The 19,998-nt window shown below is 38.2% G+C and overlaps 1 protein-coding gene and 1 pseudogene across 5 annotated transcripts; both read right to left on the bottom strand.

Moving 5' to 3' along the window:
* Positions 1-1,534: 1,534 nt before the first annotated feature.
* CLEC7A (C-type lectin domain containing 7A) lies at positions 1,535-13,861 on the bottom strand. 5 transcript variants are annotated; one of them, XM_070410696.1, is made up of 6 exons: positions 13,683-13,861; positions 11,446-11,544; positions 9,582-9,719; positions 8,385-8,536; positions 7,133-7,251; positions 1,535-3,097 (listed from the first exon to the last, which is right to left on the bottom strand). In XM_070410696.1, the coding sequence occupies exons 1-6, from the start codon at positions 13,783-13,785 to the stop codon at positions 2,965-2,967; spliced, it is 744 nt and encodes a 247-aa protein (XP_070266797.1). In that variant the 5' UTR covers positions 13,786-13,861; the 3' UTR covers positions 1,535-2,964. The 5 variants fall into 5 exon arrangements, with proteins under 5 accessions (XP_070266797.1, XP_070266800.1, XP_070266799.1 ...); XM_070410697.1 differs by lacking the exon at positions 1,535-3,097 and adding an exon at positions 6,833-7,001; XM_070410699.1 differs by lacking the exon at positions 9,582-9,719.
* Positions 13,862-18,437: 4,576 nt separating this feature from the next.
* On the bottom strand, positions 18,438-18,916 carry LOC139005676 (translationally-controlled tumor protein-like; annotated as a pseudogene).
* Between the last annotated feature and the right edge of the window lie 1,082 nt (positions 18,917-19,998).

The following is a 19,998-nucleotide window of genomic DNA, read 5'->3' as shown; positions in this document are numbered from 1 at the left end:
ATACTGGTAAACAGTGGTTAATAAATAGTTTTATATTCCTTAAAAAAATACCAAAGGCATTTTTCATGGAACTAGAAGAAATAATTCTAAAATTTATATGAATCCACAAAAAATCCTGACTAGCCAAAGCAATCTTGAGAAAGAACAACAAAAGTTGCAGATATCATGCTACCTCATAGCAAACTATACTACAAGGCTATAGTAATCAAAGCAGCATGATACTGGCATAAAAACAGACTGAGATTGATGGAACAGACTAGAGAGTCTGGAAATAAACTCATGCCTATGTGGTCAATTAATCTATGACAACAGATCAAAATATACAATGGACTAAAGACAGTTTATTCAATAGTGTTGAGAAAATTAAACACATACATGCAAAAACTAAAAGGAAATTAAGCCACGTTCTTACAACATATAAAGACTAAACTCAAAATGGATTAAAGACTTAAATCTAAACCCCCAAACCATAAGACTCCTAGAAAAAATGTAGACAGTAAACTGTATAACATTTTTCTTAGTAATATATTCTCTGATATATCTCCACAGACAAGGGAAACAAAAAAAAAAGAGTAAGCAAATGGGACTATGTCAAACTAAAAGTGTTTTTACCCAGCAAAAACAAACAAACATCAACAAAATTAAAAGACAACTTACTAATCCTGAGAAGATATTTGCCAATGATAAGAGGTTAATATCAAAAAGTTATAAATAACTCATATAACTTAATAAAAAAAAGCAAACAATACAAATAAATGGGCAGAGGACCTGAATACATTTCTCTAAAGAGGACATACAGATGGCTAATAGACATACAAAAAGATGCTCAAAATCCCTAACCATCAGAGAAATGCAAATTAAAACCACAATGAGATACCACCTGTCAGAATGACTATAATCAAAAATCAACAAACAACAAGTGTTGGTGAGGATGTGGAGAGAATGGACTGTTGGTGGGAATCCAAATTGGTGCAGCCACTGTGGAAAACAGTATGGAGATTCCTCAAAAATTAAAAACAGAACTACCTTGCCCTAGCTGGTTTGGCTCAGTGTATAGAGCATTGGCCTTTGGACTGAAGGGTCCTGGGTTTAATTCCAGTCAAAGGGTTGCAGACTCAATCCCCAGTCAGAGGCATGCAGGAGGCAGCCGATCAGTGATTCTCTCTCATCATTGATGTTTCTATCTTTCTCTCCCTCTCTCTTCCTCTCTGAAATCTATAAAAATATATTTAAAAAATAATAAAGTACATTATGACCCAGCAATTCTACTTCTGGGAACTTATTCAAAGAAATCCAAAACACTAATTCCAAAAGATATATGCACTCCTATGTGCATTGCAGCATTATTTACAATAACCAAGATATGGAAGCAACCTAAGTGTCCATTAATAGATGATTGAATGAAAAAGAGGTGGTACTTATACAATGGAATATTACTTGGCTATAAAAAAATGAAATCTTACCATTTGAGACAATAGGGATGGACCTTGAGGGTATTATGTTAAGTGAAATAAGTCAGAGAAAGAGAAATACCAATTTATTTTATTTGTATGTTTAATTGAAAGCACAAAATAAACAAACAAAACAGAAACAGGCTCATACATACAGAGAACAGACTGGGAAGGGGGGGTGGAGGGCTGGGTGAAAAAGGTAAAGGATTAGTAAGTACAAATTGATAATTACAAAATAATACTGGAGATGTAGAGTACAGCATAGGAAATAGAGTCAATAATATTGTAATAACTATGTATGGTTCCAGGTGGGTATAGGATTACCAGTGGGATCATTTGGTAAAGTATATAAATATTTAACCACCATGGTGTACACCTGAAACTAATATAAAATAATATTGATTGTCAAGTGTAATTGAAAAATAAAAGTATTAAAATTTTAAAAATGTGACTAAATAACCAAAAAAGGAGAAAGCTTTCTTTTAAGAGCAGTTTCCCTACAATTACACATTACAGGAGATCTTAGTAATCAGAGATGTGGCAGACATATTTTCTGGGCTATTTAATTGAAAAGGGAAAAAAGATAGAATTCCTGCTTTTTATGGAAGTTTTTGGTCACAATTATCATCATATTGATGAACAAAATAAAAAAATAGCTCTGATTATAGAGAAGCTATTTTTTATTTTTTTATTTAGCTATTCAGAATTATATTGTGCCTTCGACATGTGTCTGATGATGCACTGCTAAATGTGGAGGAACAAATCGCAGGAACACTCCAGTGACACTTTTTAAGGTAAGAATTATTTTGTTACAGCCAGAAGTTAAGATCTCCTGAAACACCAAGGAATTCTGATTAATCCCAGGTATATGCCAGGTCAATTATAGAATAAAAATTCAACTTATGCTATACTAGCTCCATTAGAACATAATACTGGGTTACCAATGAGTTAACATATAGAAATCACAGTCTCCATCCTGTCTCTCAGTTAAGATTAAAGTTGGTTGAGCTCTTTTGATATTTCCAGCATTTATTTTGGCCTCAAATACCACTCATTTGTGTTTTGTTTTCTTCCCTCCTTACTATCCTATATAATGAAAGGCCAGCAACCATAACAGTGTAATGACCGGAATGACCGATCAACCAGTTGCTATGAGGTGCATTGACCACCTCTCAGTCCCTCTCCCCAACCTGCAGGCTCCAATTGCTGGATGGCCAACAGGGAACCATGGGGAACTGTAGTGGGTGGCAGTGGGGCAGGACTGGGGACTGGCAAGCGGGTGGAATGCCGACCTCTTGGTCCCACCCCTGGCTCGCAGGCTCAGATCGATTGCCCGGCCAACGGGGAACCAGGGTGGGTAGAGGCAGCGGGGCGGGACTGGGGACTGGCGAGTGGGTTGAAGATGGCCCTGATTGCGGGCTAGGCCTAGGGACCCTAACCGTGCATAATTTCGTGCACTGGGCCTCTAGTCTTATATACTTCACTCTGCTCCTCCATGTCAACACCCACATCATTATATTGACAACTTCTTCTCACAAATACCATATGAGGGCATACTACAAAGCTGGTCATAAATTATTGACACATGAATCCATACACAATTGTGGGATGAGTTTTCCTGTGTAACTGTGCTTCTGATTTCAAACCTATTAAAATAAAATGCAATGAGATAATTAGAACAAACATAAGAAATACAGACTACTAGTCACACAATGCTGAAATAAATCTGTGAGGATACTAGTAAAAGAGTTCTGAAGTGTCTACACTTATTGGAAAAGGAGACTTGAATTTAGATTGTATTAGTTCTCAAATGACAACATATCCATATATATATATATATATATATATATATATATATATAAAAGCCTAAGCGACTGTTACAACCGAACAACCAGAACGATCAGAACGACTGGTCAACCAGTCGCTATGACGTGCACTGACCACCAGGGGGCAGACGCTCAACACAGGAGCTGCCCCCTGGTGGTCAGTGTTCTCCCACAGCCAACCTCCCATGGCACCTCCCCCCTCCAGGCCTGCCAACCTCCCACAGCCCCTCCCATGGCCAGCCAGCACCCCAGTAGGCCTCAATCGCCGGCCAAGCCAAGGGACCCCACCCATGCATGAATTCGTGCACTAGGCCTCTAGTTAAAGTATAAAAGTGACTAAAAAATGTTTTTTATTTAATTTATTGGGGTCACATTGGTTAATGAAACTATATAGGTTGCAAGTGTACAACTCCATAAATCATCATCTACATACTGCATCATGCACTCACCACCCAAAGTCAAGTTTCTTTCCACCACCATTTATCCCCCCTTTTGCCTTCTTCCACCTCTCCCCACCCCCTGTACCCCCTGGCAAGCATCATATTGTTGTCTGTATTCTTTTTGTTTGTTTGTTTGTTTTGTTTTGCTTAATCCCTTAACCTTTTTCACCCAGCTCCCCAACCCCTCTCACCTCTGACAGCTGTCAGTTTGTTCTCATTTTCTATGAGTCTGTTTCTATTTGGTTTGTTAGTTTATTTTGTTCATTAGATTCCACATATGAATGCACTCATATGGTATTTGTCTTTTTCTGACAAGTTTATTTCACTTAGCACAGTACTCTCCAGGTCCATTCATGCTGTCACAAAAAGTAAGATTTCCTTCTTTTGTATGGCAGACTAGTATTCTATTGTGCAAATATACCACAGCTTTTTGTTGTTGTTAATCCTCACCCGAAGATATTTTCCATTGATTTTTAGAGAGAATGGAAGGGAGACAGAGAGTGAGAAGCATTGATGTGAGAGAGATATGTCAATTGGTTGCCTCCCGCACATGCCTGGACCAGGGCTAGGGGATTGAACCTGCAACCATTTAGACTGAAGGCTGACATTCTATCCACTGAGCCAAACCAGTTAGGGGCCTACCACAGCTTTTTTATCCCCTCACCTATTGATGGGTACTGGGTGTGCTTATGTGTTGTTGTTATTTTTATTTGTTTTATTTCATTTTTCTAAAGGTCTGCTTATGATTTTAAGAAATAGTACTACTTGTATAAAATTAAATAAAGCTTCAGACAAAACAGTTAATATTCTATAGGCAGTTCTTTGCTTATCTATCAAACTCTTTCCTAGAAATATATTTATCAAATAAAGCAACAGTTTAGTGAAATTATTATTGGGTATATTAGTGAGTAGATCAAGTAGAAGAGTTATTACTGAAAGGGATCTAGAACTGAATGAGGAATCAGAGATAGCAAAGGCCATTTAAAGAAGGGGAGGGGGAAAAACCCTATATATTTCAATGCCTCCTAAAAGCAGAATTATATTAGAATACAATGTAAAAATAAAAAATAATACAATGTCAGACAATTACATTAACTACCATGGGTAAGTGGAAGCATGTCTCTTGTTTTATTTGCTCCTCAGTCTCCTGAAGTAGCAGTACTAATCTCAAGCTACAAGGACATCACTGAGCCTGAGGGTAAAAACTATAATACTCTTCATCTTGCCTATCTATCTCCCCTTGGCCCTGTGCTTGGAGGATTGAGAGAATTCTTCTGTATAAAGGACTAGGCTAAGAGCATAAAACAATTTTGATCAAGGCCTCTGGGAGAATTCTGACCAGTATTCTCCAAAAATCTTACTTGACATCCAAGAGATTTTTTGGATATGGACAGACCTAGATTAAATTACAGCCACCCAGAAAACCAAGGCATAGTAATGTATCAAAATATTAATTTTGAATCCCTCTTTTTATTTTAAATAAGAGAGCATTATTTCTAATATGAGAGGCCTGGTGCACGAATTCGTGCACCAGTGTGGTCCCTTGGCCTGGCCTGCAGGATCAGGTTGAAACCTCCTCTCTGATATCCCCTGAGGGGTCCCGGACTGCAAGAGGGTGCAAGCCAGGCCAAGGGACCCCCCTGGTGCACAATCAGGGCTGGGGAGGGACATAGGAGGTTGGCCAACTGGGGAGGGACTGCAGGAGGGCTCCAGAGCATTTCCGGCCCATCTCGCTCAGTCCTGATCTGCCAGACTCCAGCAGCAAGCTAACTTACTGGTCAGAGCATCTGCCCCCTGGTGGTCAGTGCATGTCATGGTGAGTGGTTGAGCAGCCTCAGCATATCATTAACATATTATGCTTTGATTGGTTGAACAGGCGACCAGCCAACCAGACACTTAACATATTAGGCTTTTATTATATAGGATATCTCGACAGGCAAGGGGGACAAAAGAAAGAATAAACAAATGGGACTACATTAAACTAAAAAAGTCTTTACACAGCAAAAAAAAAAAAAATCAAGAAATTGAAAAGGCAATTTACTAATCCGGAGAAGGTATTTGCCAATGATACATCTGGTAAGGGGTTAATATCCAAAATTTATAAATAACTCATACAACTTAATAAAAAAGCAAACAATACAAAAAGTAAAGGGGCAGAGGACCTGAATACACATTTCTCCAAAGATCACATACAGATGGCTAATAGACATATGAAAAGATGCTCAAAATCACTAACCATCAGAGAAATGCAATTAAAACCACTATGAGATACCACCTCACACCTGTCAGAATAGCTATCATCAGTAATCAACAAACAATAAGTGTTGGTGAGAATGTGGAGGAAAGGGACCCCTGGTTCACTGTTGGTGGGAATGCAAATTGGTGCAGCCACCATGGAGAACAGTATGGAGATTCCTCAAAAATTAAAAATAGAACTACCTTATGCCCAGCTAGTGTTGCTCAATGGTTGAGCATTGACCTATGAACCAGGAGGTCATGGTTCAATTCCCGGTCAGGGCACATGCTGGGGTTGCGGGTTCAATCCCCAATGTGGGGCATGCGGGAAGTGGCCAGTCAGTGATTCTCTCTCATCATTGATGTTTCTATCTCTCTATTCCTCTCCCTTCCTCTCTGAAATCTATAAAAATATATTTTAAAAAATAGAACTACCTTATAACCCAGCAATTCTACTTCTGGGAATTTATTCAAAGAAATCCGAAACACTAATTCCAAAAGATATATGCACCCCTATGTGCATTGCAGAGTTATTTACAATAGCCAAGATATTGAAGCAACCCAAGTGCCCATCAACAGATGATTAGATGAAAAAGAGGTGGTACATATATCCAATGGAATATTACACAGTCATAAAAAAATTGAAATCTTGCAAGTTGTGACAACATGGATGGACCTTGAGCATGTTATGCTAAGTAAAATAAGTCAGACAGAGAAAGGCAAATACCATATGATTTAATTTATATCTGTACTCTCTCAGAGGGGAGGAGGGATGGCAGAAAGAGATTAACTGAAGAACTTAGATGCATATATGCATTGCCCTTGGACACAGGCAATAGGGTGGTGAAGGCCTGGGATGGGATGGGAACTGAGTGGAAGAGACAAATCAGATCCTTAACTGCTTGATATGCTCTTCCTTTTCTGAGAAAGGGTATGAGAATTTGTCTCTCTATCAGGGGTGGGCAAACTTTTTGACTCGAGGACCACAATGGGTTCTTAAACTGGACCGGAGGGCCGGAACAAAAGCATGGATGGAGTGTTTCTGTGAACTAATATAAATTCAAAGTAAATATCATTACATAAAAGGGTATGGTCTCTTTTTTTTTAGTTTTATTCATTTCAAATGGGCCAGATCCGGCCCGCGGGCCATAGTTTGCCCACGGCTGCTCTAGATACTTACAAGTTAGGAGAGAACTTTGAGCCATCCTCCCAAAGCCATGGTCCTTCAGCCTGAAGGCGAGAGAGCCCTATCCAAAATGAGTTATCAGGTTTGGAAGACACTTGCTTTACTATAAATTCCTGTAGGGAAACATAAATACAAATACACGTCAAGAAGAGAGATAAACAGAGATGATAGAGATAGAAAGACAGAGAAGAGACAGAGAGATGTTCTTATAGACACCGTGAATCACCTTGGTGAAGGATGCATGTGTACACTGGCATCAACCTCAAGAGAAGTGCCAATCCTTGAATGCCACTGAGTGTCTCAAAAGGCATATTTCATTTCTTCAGAGTCATTTTATTTAATTTTCCACCAAAAGAACTGTTTAGATTCATAATGTAGAATGTTTCCTGATTACTAACCCTTCTTATAGGCCATCTAAGTCCTAACCTTCATTCATGATGAATTGTAAGTTCCATCTTTTCTGTAAACGGTTTTATGTCCACAGGGATCTCTCTCTGAATTCCTATCACATTTGTTGCCAATATCAAATATTACCTTTTAAAAAAATCCTCATCCAAGGATAATTTTTATTGATTTTAGAGAGAAAGAGAGAGAGAGAAACATTGATCAGTTGCCTCCCATATGCACTATGCATGACCAGGGATCAAATTTGCAACCTAGCTATGTACCCTGACCAGGAACTGAGCTCACAACCTTTTTGATGTACAGAAGTATGCTCCAACCAACTGAGACACCCCGTCAGCGCCCAAGTGTTTAACTTTTAACAGCTGTTATTTCTTTTTTCTTACAAATTACATGAGCATTGTAATATCAAGTTTACTTTGTTCACCTCTTTGCCTTTTCCAGTATCTTTTAAGGAGTAAATGATGTATAAATGTATATTATCATTGCAGCTATTTTTCTTGATAATTATGATGACAAGAGGGAAAATGTTCTATCACCAAATTTAAAAATTGAAGTCCAAACCCATGAAAATTAGTAGTTGCCGGATTATTATAGTCATGCAAACTTACAGTGTATTCAGAAGAATTTGTTTTAAAATACAATGTGCTTATTTTTTAATTAATTAATTAAAATGAAAAGCAAAAATTATAAACATTACCCACTTAATGCATGCTATTACTATAATTATGGAGAATAATAAATATCACTTTTTCTTAAGGAAGATTATCATTACCTGGAATCTATCTCTATTTTTTCTCCTCCATATAGACTATAGGTAACTATAGCTGAAATCTACACTTACCAATTCTTTTGAACTATCTATCTTCACGAGATCAGAGTCCAGTTGAGAGCACTGTCTTTTACTTCCATTCCAGGAATTCAATGATGTGCCAAATAGGTAACAGCTATTCTCGTGTGCAATCCAGTTAGGGGGACAAGAGCTGGAAAGAACTCCTGGAAATAGAAGATAAATATGATGTGGTGCAAGCACCATTCATCCTGAGGACACAATAATAATTAATGAATCACCATTAAACTATTTCCATTTCAATTCAAACTATAAGAATATGACTTTACAAAAGAGGCCATATTAAAATGTCCCCATTCATTTAAAAATGAATTCATTATAAAACGTGTTTTAGACAGTCAACCTTCCTTTCTCTCTTGTCCACAATTCCTACAAATTCAGCCCGGAACTGCCTTTCTTCCTACCTCTTAAAATAAATCAACTCAAAATAAATCATTGAGGTATATGGTAATTTCATGTTAACTTTTTTACAGGTATGAGATCCATTTCAGAAGGCAATTTCCAGAATGAAAAAAGTATAAGAACAATTATTCACATTACAGAGTATTGATGCTTTGTAATATTAGCTACTTGATACAAATCATGAGGAAGGATGGGCACACAGATGGAAAACTGAAGTAAAAGTGTTGTCATATTCAATTATGATACAATTAGAAGATCAAGTATATATAAAATTGCAGTGAAATTGTGTGGCAAAAATTAATTTAACTAGAGTTTTCAGGAATGTATCTATTAGGTCTATCTCTTCTATATGTGTGTCATTTAGCCTCTTAATTCTCACCAACATGTTTCCTTCTTTCCTTTATCTCTCCTTTTTTTCCTTTCTGATGTGTTATTTTTTATTCTTACTATATCACTGTAAAATATCAGTTCCCCAAAGGAAAATAATATATTTCAAATTATAAAATCTCCTGTAGGCCTAAACACATAGACAGGGATAAATTAGTTACTGATTTAGAAAAAAAATCCAACTTAGAACTGCTCAGCCAAGTACATGGATATTTATGACATAACTTCATTGTATATATGACAGGGGCATTTTAGACTGAGATAATACTAATGTGTGCTTTCTTTGAATGCACAGTCACTGCATGTAAAAGTTTTCTCTTCCCCCCACCCTTCCAGGCCATAACACCAATAATTAACCTTCCTAAATCAAGAATTCCATTAATCATTTAACTTTGCCCTTGCCTGTGGTTGTGAGAGCCTTGGGAGAATCCACACTCTCTTCTAAAGATGATTGTGTGGGTTGACTGTGGTTCTCTTTATTTCTTGATGGAAAATTGTCATTCTTCAGTGAGTTGCTTCCTGAATTGGATCTCCAAATACCTTCATATACCAACAATAGTGACAAAAGGATTATTCTACTATGTTTGAAAATTTAAACTCCAAAATCCATATTTTTGTTGTAATATGAAGACTAATTCAAAAGAAGATATGCATCCCATGTTCACTGCAGTCTTATCTACAATAGCCAAGATATGGAAACAACCCAAGCAAGTGGGCAAAAAAGTTGTGAGATATACTAGTGTGTGTGTGTGTGTGTGTGTGTGTGTATATATATATTACTAAGCCATAAAAAAGAATGAAATCTTAGAAGATATTATGCTAAGTGAAATAAGTCAGACAGAGAAAGACTAATACCATATGATTCCACTTACAGTATATATGGAATCTAAAGAACAAAATACATGAACAAGTCAAATAGAAGCAGGTTTTTAGATATAGAGAGCAGACTGATGATGGCCAGAAAGATACTTTTTTTTAATCCTCACCCAAGGATATGGTTTTTTGTTGTTGTTTTACTGATTTTAGAAAGAAAGTAGTGAAGAGGGAGAGGGAGAAGGAGAAGGAGAAGGAGAAGGAGAAGGAGAAGGAGAGGTAGGGAGGGAGGAAGGGAGGGAGGGAGGGAGAGAGAGAGAGAGAGAGAGAGAGAGAGATACATTGATGCAAGAAGCATTGATCATTTGCCTCCCACACATGCCCAGACAAGAAATGGAACCTGCAATCTGGGCATGTACTCTGGCTGGGAACCGACCGTGACCCTTTGGTGCATGGGACGATACTCCAACCAACTGAGCCATGCCAGCCAGGGAAAGAGATACATTTTTTATTAATGATAAACAGACAACACATTGCTGATGCAGAAGTAAAGATTGATATCTGATAGATAAATAGATGGTAGATAGATTAAATAGATGGGAGGAAAATAATTCCATGAAGGTGTATAGTAAAAAAAAAAAAGGAAAAATGAAACAGAAAAGAAAGAGTATTAAGGAGAAAGCAAAAAGCACATAGAATAAAGTCAATTGGAGCTATGATAAATTTGGAATAATAATAAATCTTCGTGTGGTTTTTTTTTCACATTTTAAAAATGAGAGCTCCTTGAGAACCTGCCCAGTACCTATAACGTAGACTGTACTCAATAGACATTTGGTAATTAAATAATCTAATAAAGACTCTCGGAAGGCAAAATAGTACTTTATTGACAGTAGAATGCATGAGATATAAAATCTAAGATTTGTTCATCCATTACAAAATATCTACTTAGTACTTAGTAAGTGCCTCAGGTAATTTCTGCTGTTACCCAATGGCATTTCTATTAAAGATGAGATATAAAACAGTTTTCTTAAATCATGAGATATCAGAATAGCTTGTAGTCATATTAGGGAATTTATTTTATTAGATAGCACCACTTTGTACTTTCTTCTTCACTTCCACTGGTTTCCTTCCACTAGTTTACTCCAGAAATTCCACAGCTTTGAAACCAGGAAGATAGTAGAACGATGTAGTTCAGCGTATGAGTTTTTTTAGACAGATTGCCTAAACTTCTAATCATAGTCCTACCACTAACTAGTTTATGATCCTTAAAAAGTAAAATAGCCTTCCAGACTCTTACTTCCCTTATAAATAAAATGAGAATTAATAGCACCAATTGAATAGGGTTAATATACAGACTAAATTACGTTATGCATGTCGAGCTTTTAAAAGACTGTCTGGCACATTATAAATGCTTGCTCAATATCTGTTGCTGTTCATCTACAGTAGTACTCACCCATAGTACCCAGGACTATAGCTATCACCAGTATGACCAAGCATAGGATTCCCAAAGTCACAGCAATGGAACGCCAAGGAAGAGATGCAGCACAAGGTCCTGATGGAGACAGAGCGAACAGGGATTGGATGAAGAAACAGGATGCTTGGCCAGTGTGACTCAGTGGCTGAGCGTCAACCTATGAACCAGGAGATCACGGTTCGATTCCCAGTCAAGGCAAATGCCTCCAGGTTGTGGGCTCGATCCCCAGTAGGGAGCATGCAGCAGGCAGGCAATAGATGATTCTCTTTCATCATTGATGTTTTATCTCTCTCTTCCTCTCTTTTCCTCTCCCTGAAATCAATAGAAGCATTTCAGAGAGGAAGGGAGAGGGAGAGATAGAAATAACAATGATGAAAGAGAATCATTAATTGGCTGCCTCCTTCATACCCCCCACTGAGAATCAAGCCCACAACTCAGGCATGTGCCCTTGCCTGGAATTGAACCTGTGATCATTCAGTCTGCAGGCTGACACTCTAACCAGTGAGCCAAACCAGCTACGGCAGAAACGTATTTTTTTAAAAAAAAAAAGAAATAGGATGATGGATCATGGTACACTTAAATTCTACAATTCATCCAAATCTGGCAAATTCTAAAGTGAATCATTAATCACTGATACCCTGATTATCTAGTTATCTAGGATTGGTCTGAGTTATTCCCCACCTTTAGCATATCTCTTTGGGTTCTGGAATTGTAATTTGAGCACAGTGCCTTTATAATTATTCGCTCCTAATTTCAGTTCTACATTAATGTCTATAAGTCTTGATATTACCAGGATTCCTGAAATCCCACTCATTCTTAGAAGAGATAGCTTCATGTGGAGGAAATAGTACTGATTACTACTGGTGATCTTCCCTTTTTATGTAGGTATTGCATGACTTTGGGCAAATTATTTCTTTTTTTAAAAAAATTATCTTCGTGAAAAAAATGAGGTAATAATATTTCAAAGAATTATTGTGAGAATTAAGCAAGCCAACACAGGGGAAAGCACCTAGTTTACTAGTAGAGACTACTAGCAGATTATAGGTAACTCACTGTGTGTCTATACATACGCATGAACACACACCCACCTCCCTACCTCTTGCATCATCCAGTTTCTCCACTCTTCCCCAACAGGTTGTCCAAAAAAAGCATTGTGTAAGTGCTGAGAGCAAAATAATTGGGCAATGTGAATGACCAGAAAGCAGAAGAGAGCACATTCTGTTGTCAATCCTTGTGAATAGTCTTTTTCCTGATAATAGGGAACTCATTTTATGTCAGCATCACCACTCCAAAATAGTTTTCCCTTGAACTAAGAATAAGCAGTAAGAGCACTTAAGAGAATTGTCAGATAGAATTATAGAGGAGACTAAATAGAAGAAAAAGATCTTTTAATGCTCTTCTCCATATTCCACTTCTTTCACATTTTCTTTAAGACTCATGGGTTACTAATAGGACATTTCCATCTAATGCATATACTTTTCTTCACTGGTTTACAAATTTCTTTTGTTTTTTAAAACATCCAAATCCAGCTCTTACCACATACACATAAAAAATCAGATTCAGTATTCTAAATCCTATAACTTCCCACTTCCCTTTGGCCTTTACCACAAAATCATAAGTTTGTCTTTATCTCTCACCTATCTTCCATCTTTTCGTTCTTATCTTTCTTATCCCTAATATCTTGATATGGTTTATGTATACACTTTCAGTTTTCTTGACCTCCATTCTACAATTTATTTCTATCAGACAAGTCACTCCTATTGAAATCTTTCATCTTTGCAGCTTATCTTGCTTATTACCAGTTCCTCGCTGCTGACCAATCTATTTCTGTAGAACAGATATTGTGAGTACTTTCTATCATCCTCATAATTAAATTGAATATGAATAAGAAAAGGCTTATCTTCAGTGACTTTGGAAAACCTTTTAAAATATATTAATATTTTAAAACTTTGTACTGTCTTTGCAATTTGTCTTTAAATCTAAAACTGTTCTAAAAAGTAAAAGTTTTTAAAAAAAATAATATATATATACATATATATGTGTGTGTATGTATATATATATATATACATATATATATATATATATATATAGAGAGAGAGAGAGAGAGAGAGAGATTACTAAGACCCTTACATTCACAAGTCTTTCAAATTTTCTCCACTTGGTTAAGTGTTTTAGTTGATGAGAATGAAAATGTGGAAGGCAGAAAGAAAAAATACCTTTCTCTGAGGACACAGGTCTCTTGTTGATGCCTCTAGAGCTGAACTGTAATTGTGTATATCCATCTTCATCCAAATTTTCTAGCTCAGATCGGTATGCCATTGTTCCATGGAGTTCCTCAATTGACACAGCGTTTGAGAGCTCTTCCCTCTCTTCTAAGACAATTGTCTGTGGACCAAAGAGGATCTATGAGGCAAGTCATGTGAGATATGCATTTAATGAGCTTTAACAAGTTGAGCTTAAGTAAGTAGTCCAACCAGTTATCCAAAAGCAGGAAATGAAAACTATGTTGTAAGTTCCCATTTATTATCTTTAGATCCTGTTTCTGAGACTGATGCCTTAAAAAAATTATAAGGCAGCACCATAGACAGGTCTTTATTTCAGACCAAAAATAAGAAGCATAAAAATATTAATATCTTTGCTGTTTTCATTACAGCCACAAATAAATTTTACATCATTAATTGACTTGGCCTATGTAAACTATCAAACAATTTTGGTACCTTAATTTTATCATTACTTTGTTTTACTATACATTCATTCATTTATTCATGTACTCACTCATTCACTAAGCATACATTGAATGCCCATCTTTTGAAATGGCAGGAGCTGGAATCCAAGGATAAATGAAGGAACTCATTCTCTCATAGTGGAAACCTACAGATAGGTATATGAAGGATGCTATAAAAAGGAACATTGTTATAACAACAGAGACTAAACAAATTTCTTTGGGATTTGCCAAGGATTGATAATACAAAGTAGTAATTATTTATTGAACAATTACTATTAGCTAAGTACTAGCCAGTGAGCGTGTTTTCTCATTCAATCTTAATTTTCCAACAAGACCATGTGATAGGTATTATTTTTCCTATTTTTAAATGAAAAAGTTAAAACACAGTAATTTTACTCCCTTGCTCAGTTTTAAGAAGCTAGTAAAAATATTGAAGCAAGGAATCAAACTAATATCTACTCTTGCTGGAAAATGTATGATCTTTTCTGTTTTGCTACACTGCTTCATTCACCATTTCACACACTTATATTGCTAGTAACATTATAGAGAATTCTGGGACTGAAATATTATGCTAAATGTTTGATTTTTTTTCCGCTATTCCAATTGCCATAGTAATGCCCCCCAAAATACTTATCGTTGCTGGAAACCAGAGATGTACCCAACCCATTTACAAGACTTTGAAGCAAGTAGAATGAAGGAGGCATGTAACATTGAAGCAATGAGGACAGATTTCCTTCAGTAATCTTTCTTTCCTACTGAAGGAAATAGAGAAGAGGAGCAGCTTGGATTGCATGCAACTTCCCCAAAACAAAAGGCTAGAGACTTTTTAAAGGCTGGAGTGTGCTAAGGAAGAGTTGCTGAGTGGCATTAAGGGAAGTTAATCCATATGACTAGATCATGTGGATTTGTTGCTTATCCAGAAGAGAAAGAAATGTTTGTCCTTATGACAGGAAGCAATGGTACCTGTTGAAGCTGAGTGGTGCTTCCTCTGAAGTTACACACCCTTATCCTCCCTTCCACAGAGACTGGGAGAGCAAGTATTATCTCCCTAACTGCCTGAATGTTTGCATTCAAGGAGATGTCTCTAAGGTCCTTGAAGTAAGTTTGGGGTGGTATATTTTACACCTTAAAGGACAGGTAAATAATTTATAATGTGCACTGGAGGGGGGTCCCTCAGCCCGGCCTGCACCCTCTCGCAGTCTGGGAGCCCTTGGGGGATGTCTGCCTGCTGGCTTAGGCCCAATCCCCATGAGCCCAGCTTCTGGCTGAGCAGCTCTCCCCGTGTGGGAGCACACTGACCACCAGGGGGCAGCTCCTGCATTAAGCATCTGCCCCCTAGTAGTCAGTGCACATCATAGCCACTGGTCATCTAGGTTGTTCTGCCATAACAGTTGCTTAGGCTTTTATTATATAGACTAGAGGCCTGGTGCACAAAATTTTGGCACGTGTAGGGTTCCTAGGCCTGGCTGGCAATCAGGGCCTATCTGTGGGGTGACCAGGAGGGCAATTAAGGGGTCCCTGCTGGCACCTGCCTTGGCCAGCCTGGCACTGCCTGCTCACCAGCCAGCCCCGTCCCCTGCTACCGCCCGCTCACTGGCCAGCCCTGCCCCTCCCACCACCACTGGTTGACCCCCTTTGCGGGGCAACCAGCAGGGCAATCAGGGGGTCCGCCTTGACTAGCCTATTGATTTCAGAGAGGGTAAGGGAGAGAGGGATGGAAACATCAATGATGATAGAGAGCCATTGATTGGCTGCCTCCTGCCCACCCCACACCCGGTGTACAGCATAATGGTTATGTTATTGTCATGATTAGCTAGTAATTAATATTAATAATAGAAAGAGAGAAAGTGAGAGGTCAGACATTATAAGCATGGTCATCTGGGCAGTGTCACCAGAAAGCTACAGTTTCACACTCCCCAGAAAACCACCTGTCCATTTCCCGCAGATCACTAGGGGAATGGATCCAACAAAAGGGGAGATGGGCTTATGCACAGTGAAGTTGGGGTGACATAAGGAGGGTGCTTGCTTGTCAGTCTAACCTGGGAAAAAGATAATTGGCTATGGGTGGTGAAGCCACTGCAAGCACATGAAACCTTGAAGGGTTAATGGATTAAGTTCCTGGTTATAATCCCCAATGAGCACCTTCTCTGTTGCCCCTCTTACTCTTCTTGTTCTGCTCTTGTGCTCTGGCACTCTTACTCTGTGATCCACACTCGCCTCATGCACTTGCCTGTTCTCTCTCCATAGCCATGTAATCTTTTTTTGTGTGTTTTTGTTTTTAAATTTAAGAACTATTTTTTAAACTTTTTATCTTAATTTTTTTTATTGATTTTTTACAGAGAGGAAGGGAGAGAGATAGTTAGAAACATCAATGAGAGAGAAACATCGATCAGCTGCCTCCTGCACATCTCTTACTGGGGATATGCCCGCAACCAAGGTACATGCCCTTGACCGGAATCGAACCCGGGACCCTTCAGTCTGCAGGCCGACGCTCTATCCACTGAGCCAAACCGGTTTCGGCATAGCCATGTAATCTTAAGCAACCCCATGGCCCAGGGCCAGGCAGACTCTACATGTAGGATGCTGGACTGGACTGTGCTTTAATATGGAGTGAAGACTCCGGGAAGTGGTCTTAATTCTTGCCCTACTGATGACAAGATTGGACTTCTTCCATGGCAGGACCTTGGAAAATGCAACATTGGAAACCCAGTGGCTTAATTCCATGGAAATAAAGATCACTCATCCTCCCAAATGAATCTCAGGAAATTCCTTTCCTTGCCACATCACAAGAACTCCATGTCCATCGGTAATAGATGAGGACACAGATTGCACCCACTGATAACAATTAGACAATCATATACTTTGTACAATGTTCTCCCTGTTATTTCCAGTAACCACATGGCATCATACATAGTTATTACCATATTACTGACTATATTTTCTATGCTGTACTTTAGCAAGTTGTCCTTGCATTGCCTTTGGAAAGCAAGGAGTAGACTAAGGATGGTTGGTGTTATTTTGAAGTGGGAAGTTTTTTGTATATATATTTGTTTGCTTTAAGTCACATGTGATATTATCCCTCTTTCTTCCACCCATAATGGCCCTTCCTTCTTCTTCGCATTGCTTTTGTCACTAAATAGGCATCCAGGTTTTGGTTAATTGAATATATTTGCTATATTTCTTTTTGTCCTGTGACCTTTAACTCAAAATCATCTCTAATAGGAAGAAAAATATAGCAAAACGTGATGCAAGATAGGCCAAACAGAAAAGTCTGTAAATTTCCCAGTATTGATATGACTAGAGCAACTCTGATGTTGCTTGTTTTATATTTGGGAATTTCATAAATAATTTTATTTAGAAAAAAAATCAATTAAACCCACAAAATATTTGGAAGGAATTCACCTGGTATATTCCATTCATTTTTTAAAGGGGAGTGGGGCACAAGATAGGACCATTTAATTGCATAAGGGAAAAAGTATCTGTTATTGGCAGAATTTCTAAATTCAGAATCCATGTTCTAGCTAATAAATGCACCATGTTGCTTTGTTCTTGTCACTGAGTGACTTTAGATGTGTCATTTAATTTTCTCTACTTGTTTCCTCACCAGTAAAATAATGATGGGTCTTAAATCTCTTTTTGGATATTTGTATGGTGAGTAAGAGAGGAACAGGATAACTAAAAGATGAAAATAGACTTCCTGTGGTGTGTGATCTAAGTCAGTATGAATTAATCAAAAAAGAGTTATCAAAACCAGGCAGGAGTGAATGACATGGTGGTGCCATCTGCTGCTTTGTATTAGAAATGTCAAGGCAAGTTAGAGGAAGTTGATCTGTTTTAATAACACTTGTGAGTAAAATTGAAGATTCTTTGCAGGCTGGACCTGCAAAGTAAAAATGTGACGTTCGCTCTGCTTAAAGGCATCTCTATGTCTTCATCGTTAAGCAATTGTGGCTGTCAAGAGTTACATTTGGTTATAATAAGCCATTGGAGTCCTTTAATAATTACCATGTCTCTTTATTTATTTATTTATTTATTTATTTATTTAATTTTAGTTTAAATGCATTTCATTTTTAGACAACCTATATGTTTTTTTCTTAAAAACAATGCCTCTGCTCCGAATAAATCAGGGTCAAAATAAATGAAGAGCTCAAGATAACATCAGTCCTATTTGTCCTTGACTTGGTGTGTGGATGAAAAGCAGCAGCCAGGTATGATGACAGGTGATAGAACCAAATCGCCAAATTTGTTAACATTTTTCCATTTCTAAGCCATCCTTAAAGACAACCAAACATGGGGGTCACACCATCCTCACGGCAGTCCGGCAGAGTCACCACGCCCTCTGGATTCATGTTTTCACCAGTAAAGAACTACTAGTTTTTTAAATTAGCAAGGATGTGCTTGACTTGTTCTGCAGCCTCTGTATAAAAGGCTTTATTCTTTCTGCTCTCTGTTCTTCAAGTTTCCCTTTGATTGATTTCATATAATCTGATGTACTTCTTGTAGGCTTCTTTTGTGAAGCTGGTTTCCTGCATATGATGGTTCATGATAATATCAACACCAGCGATTACTGTGCTTTCGATACCTTCCCCCTCGGGCTTCAGCAAAGGCATTTCCACCAATAAGCCAGTCATCAATGTTACCCTCTGTCCTACTGAACATCTTCCCCTCTACCTCCAGGCACAGCCCGTCCGTGATTTCCAGGATCTTGTAGATATCAGAGAACATCTCATCATGGCTGATGTGGTCCCCAAAATGATCATAATGACAGTTTTGCTTCCTTCTTTCCAATTTGGATGCCTTTTATCTCTTCTTGTCTGATTGCTATGGCTAGGACTTGCTGTGGTGCTCAGAGGGAGGGGAGAGCAGGTGGGAAAGCTCTTTATTTTACTTTTAATTTCTGCCAACGTATCATAAGTTCCAGAGGGCAGGGAACTTGTCACTACTAATTCCCAGCATTTAGAGAAGCACTTGCATGTATTAAATGAATGAATAAACTAGTGTATATATAGCTAATTTAATTTAATTGTTCATTGTCTTCCTCCACACTAGACTGTAAGTACCTTGTTATCACTAAAGAAAGAAGACATGTGCACTAATGTCTTAGACCTTCACACTCACTCACCACTCACTCACTGACCCATCCAGAGCAATTTCCACTCTTGTGAGCTTCATTCATGGTAAGTGCCTTATTCAAGTGTACCTTTTTATTTTCATTTTTTATACCATAGTTTTACCATAACTTTTCTAAGGTTATGTATGTTTAGATACACAAGCACTTAGCATCCTATATAATAAAAGACTAATATGCAAATCGACTAAATGGCAGAACGACCGGTCGCTATGATGTGCACTGAGTGCACTTACACAAGCCTAGATGGTATAGCCCAGTGGTCGGCAAACTGCGGCTCACGAGCCACATGTGGCTCTTTGGTCCCTTGAATGTGGCTCTTCCACAAAATACCACATGTGGGCGTGCATATACAGTGTGATTGAAACTTCGTGGCCCATGCAGAGAAGTCAGTATTTTGTGGAAGAGCCACACTCAAGGGTCCAAAGAGCCGCATGTGGCTCAAGAGCCACAGTTTGCCGACCACTTGTATAGCCTACTACATACTTAGGCTATATTGTATAGCCTATTGCTCCTCGGCTATAAGCCTCTACAGCAGCGTTTCTCAACCTGTGGGTCGCAAGCCCTTTGGGAGTTGAATGACCCTTTCACAGGGGTCGCCTAAGACCATCGGAAAACACATATATCTACACTAATAAAAGAGAAACATGGTAATTAGCGTACGACCGCTACCCTTCCC

Source organism: Myotis yumanensis, unplaced genomic scaffold (assembly GCF_028538775.1).
Source record: "Myotis yumanensis isolate MYYU_CA2020_CCGP unplaced genomic scaffold, mMyoYum1.0.hap1 SCAF_3, whole genome shotgun sequence".
In the NCBI taxonomy this organism is placed as follows: domain Eukaryota; kingdom Metazoa; phylum Chordata; class Mammalia; order Chiroptera; family Vespertilionidae; genus Myotis; species Myotis yumanensis.
Note: the sequence above shows the minus strand (reverse complement) of the source record. Positions and strands in the feature narration are given on the sequence as shown.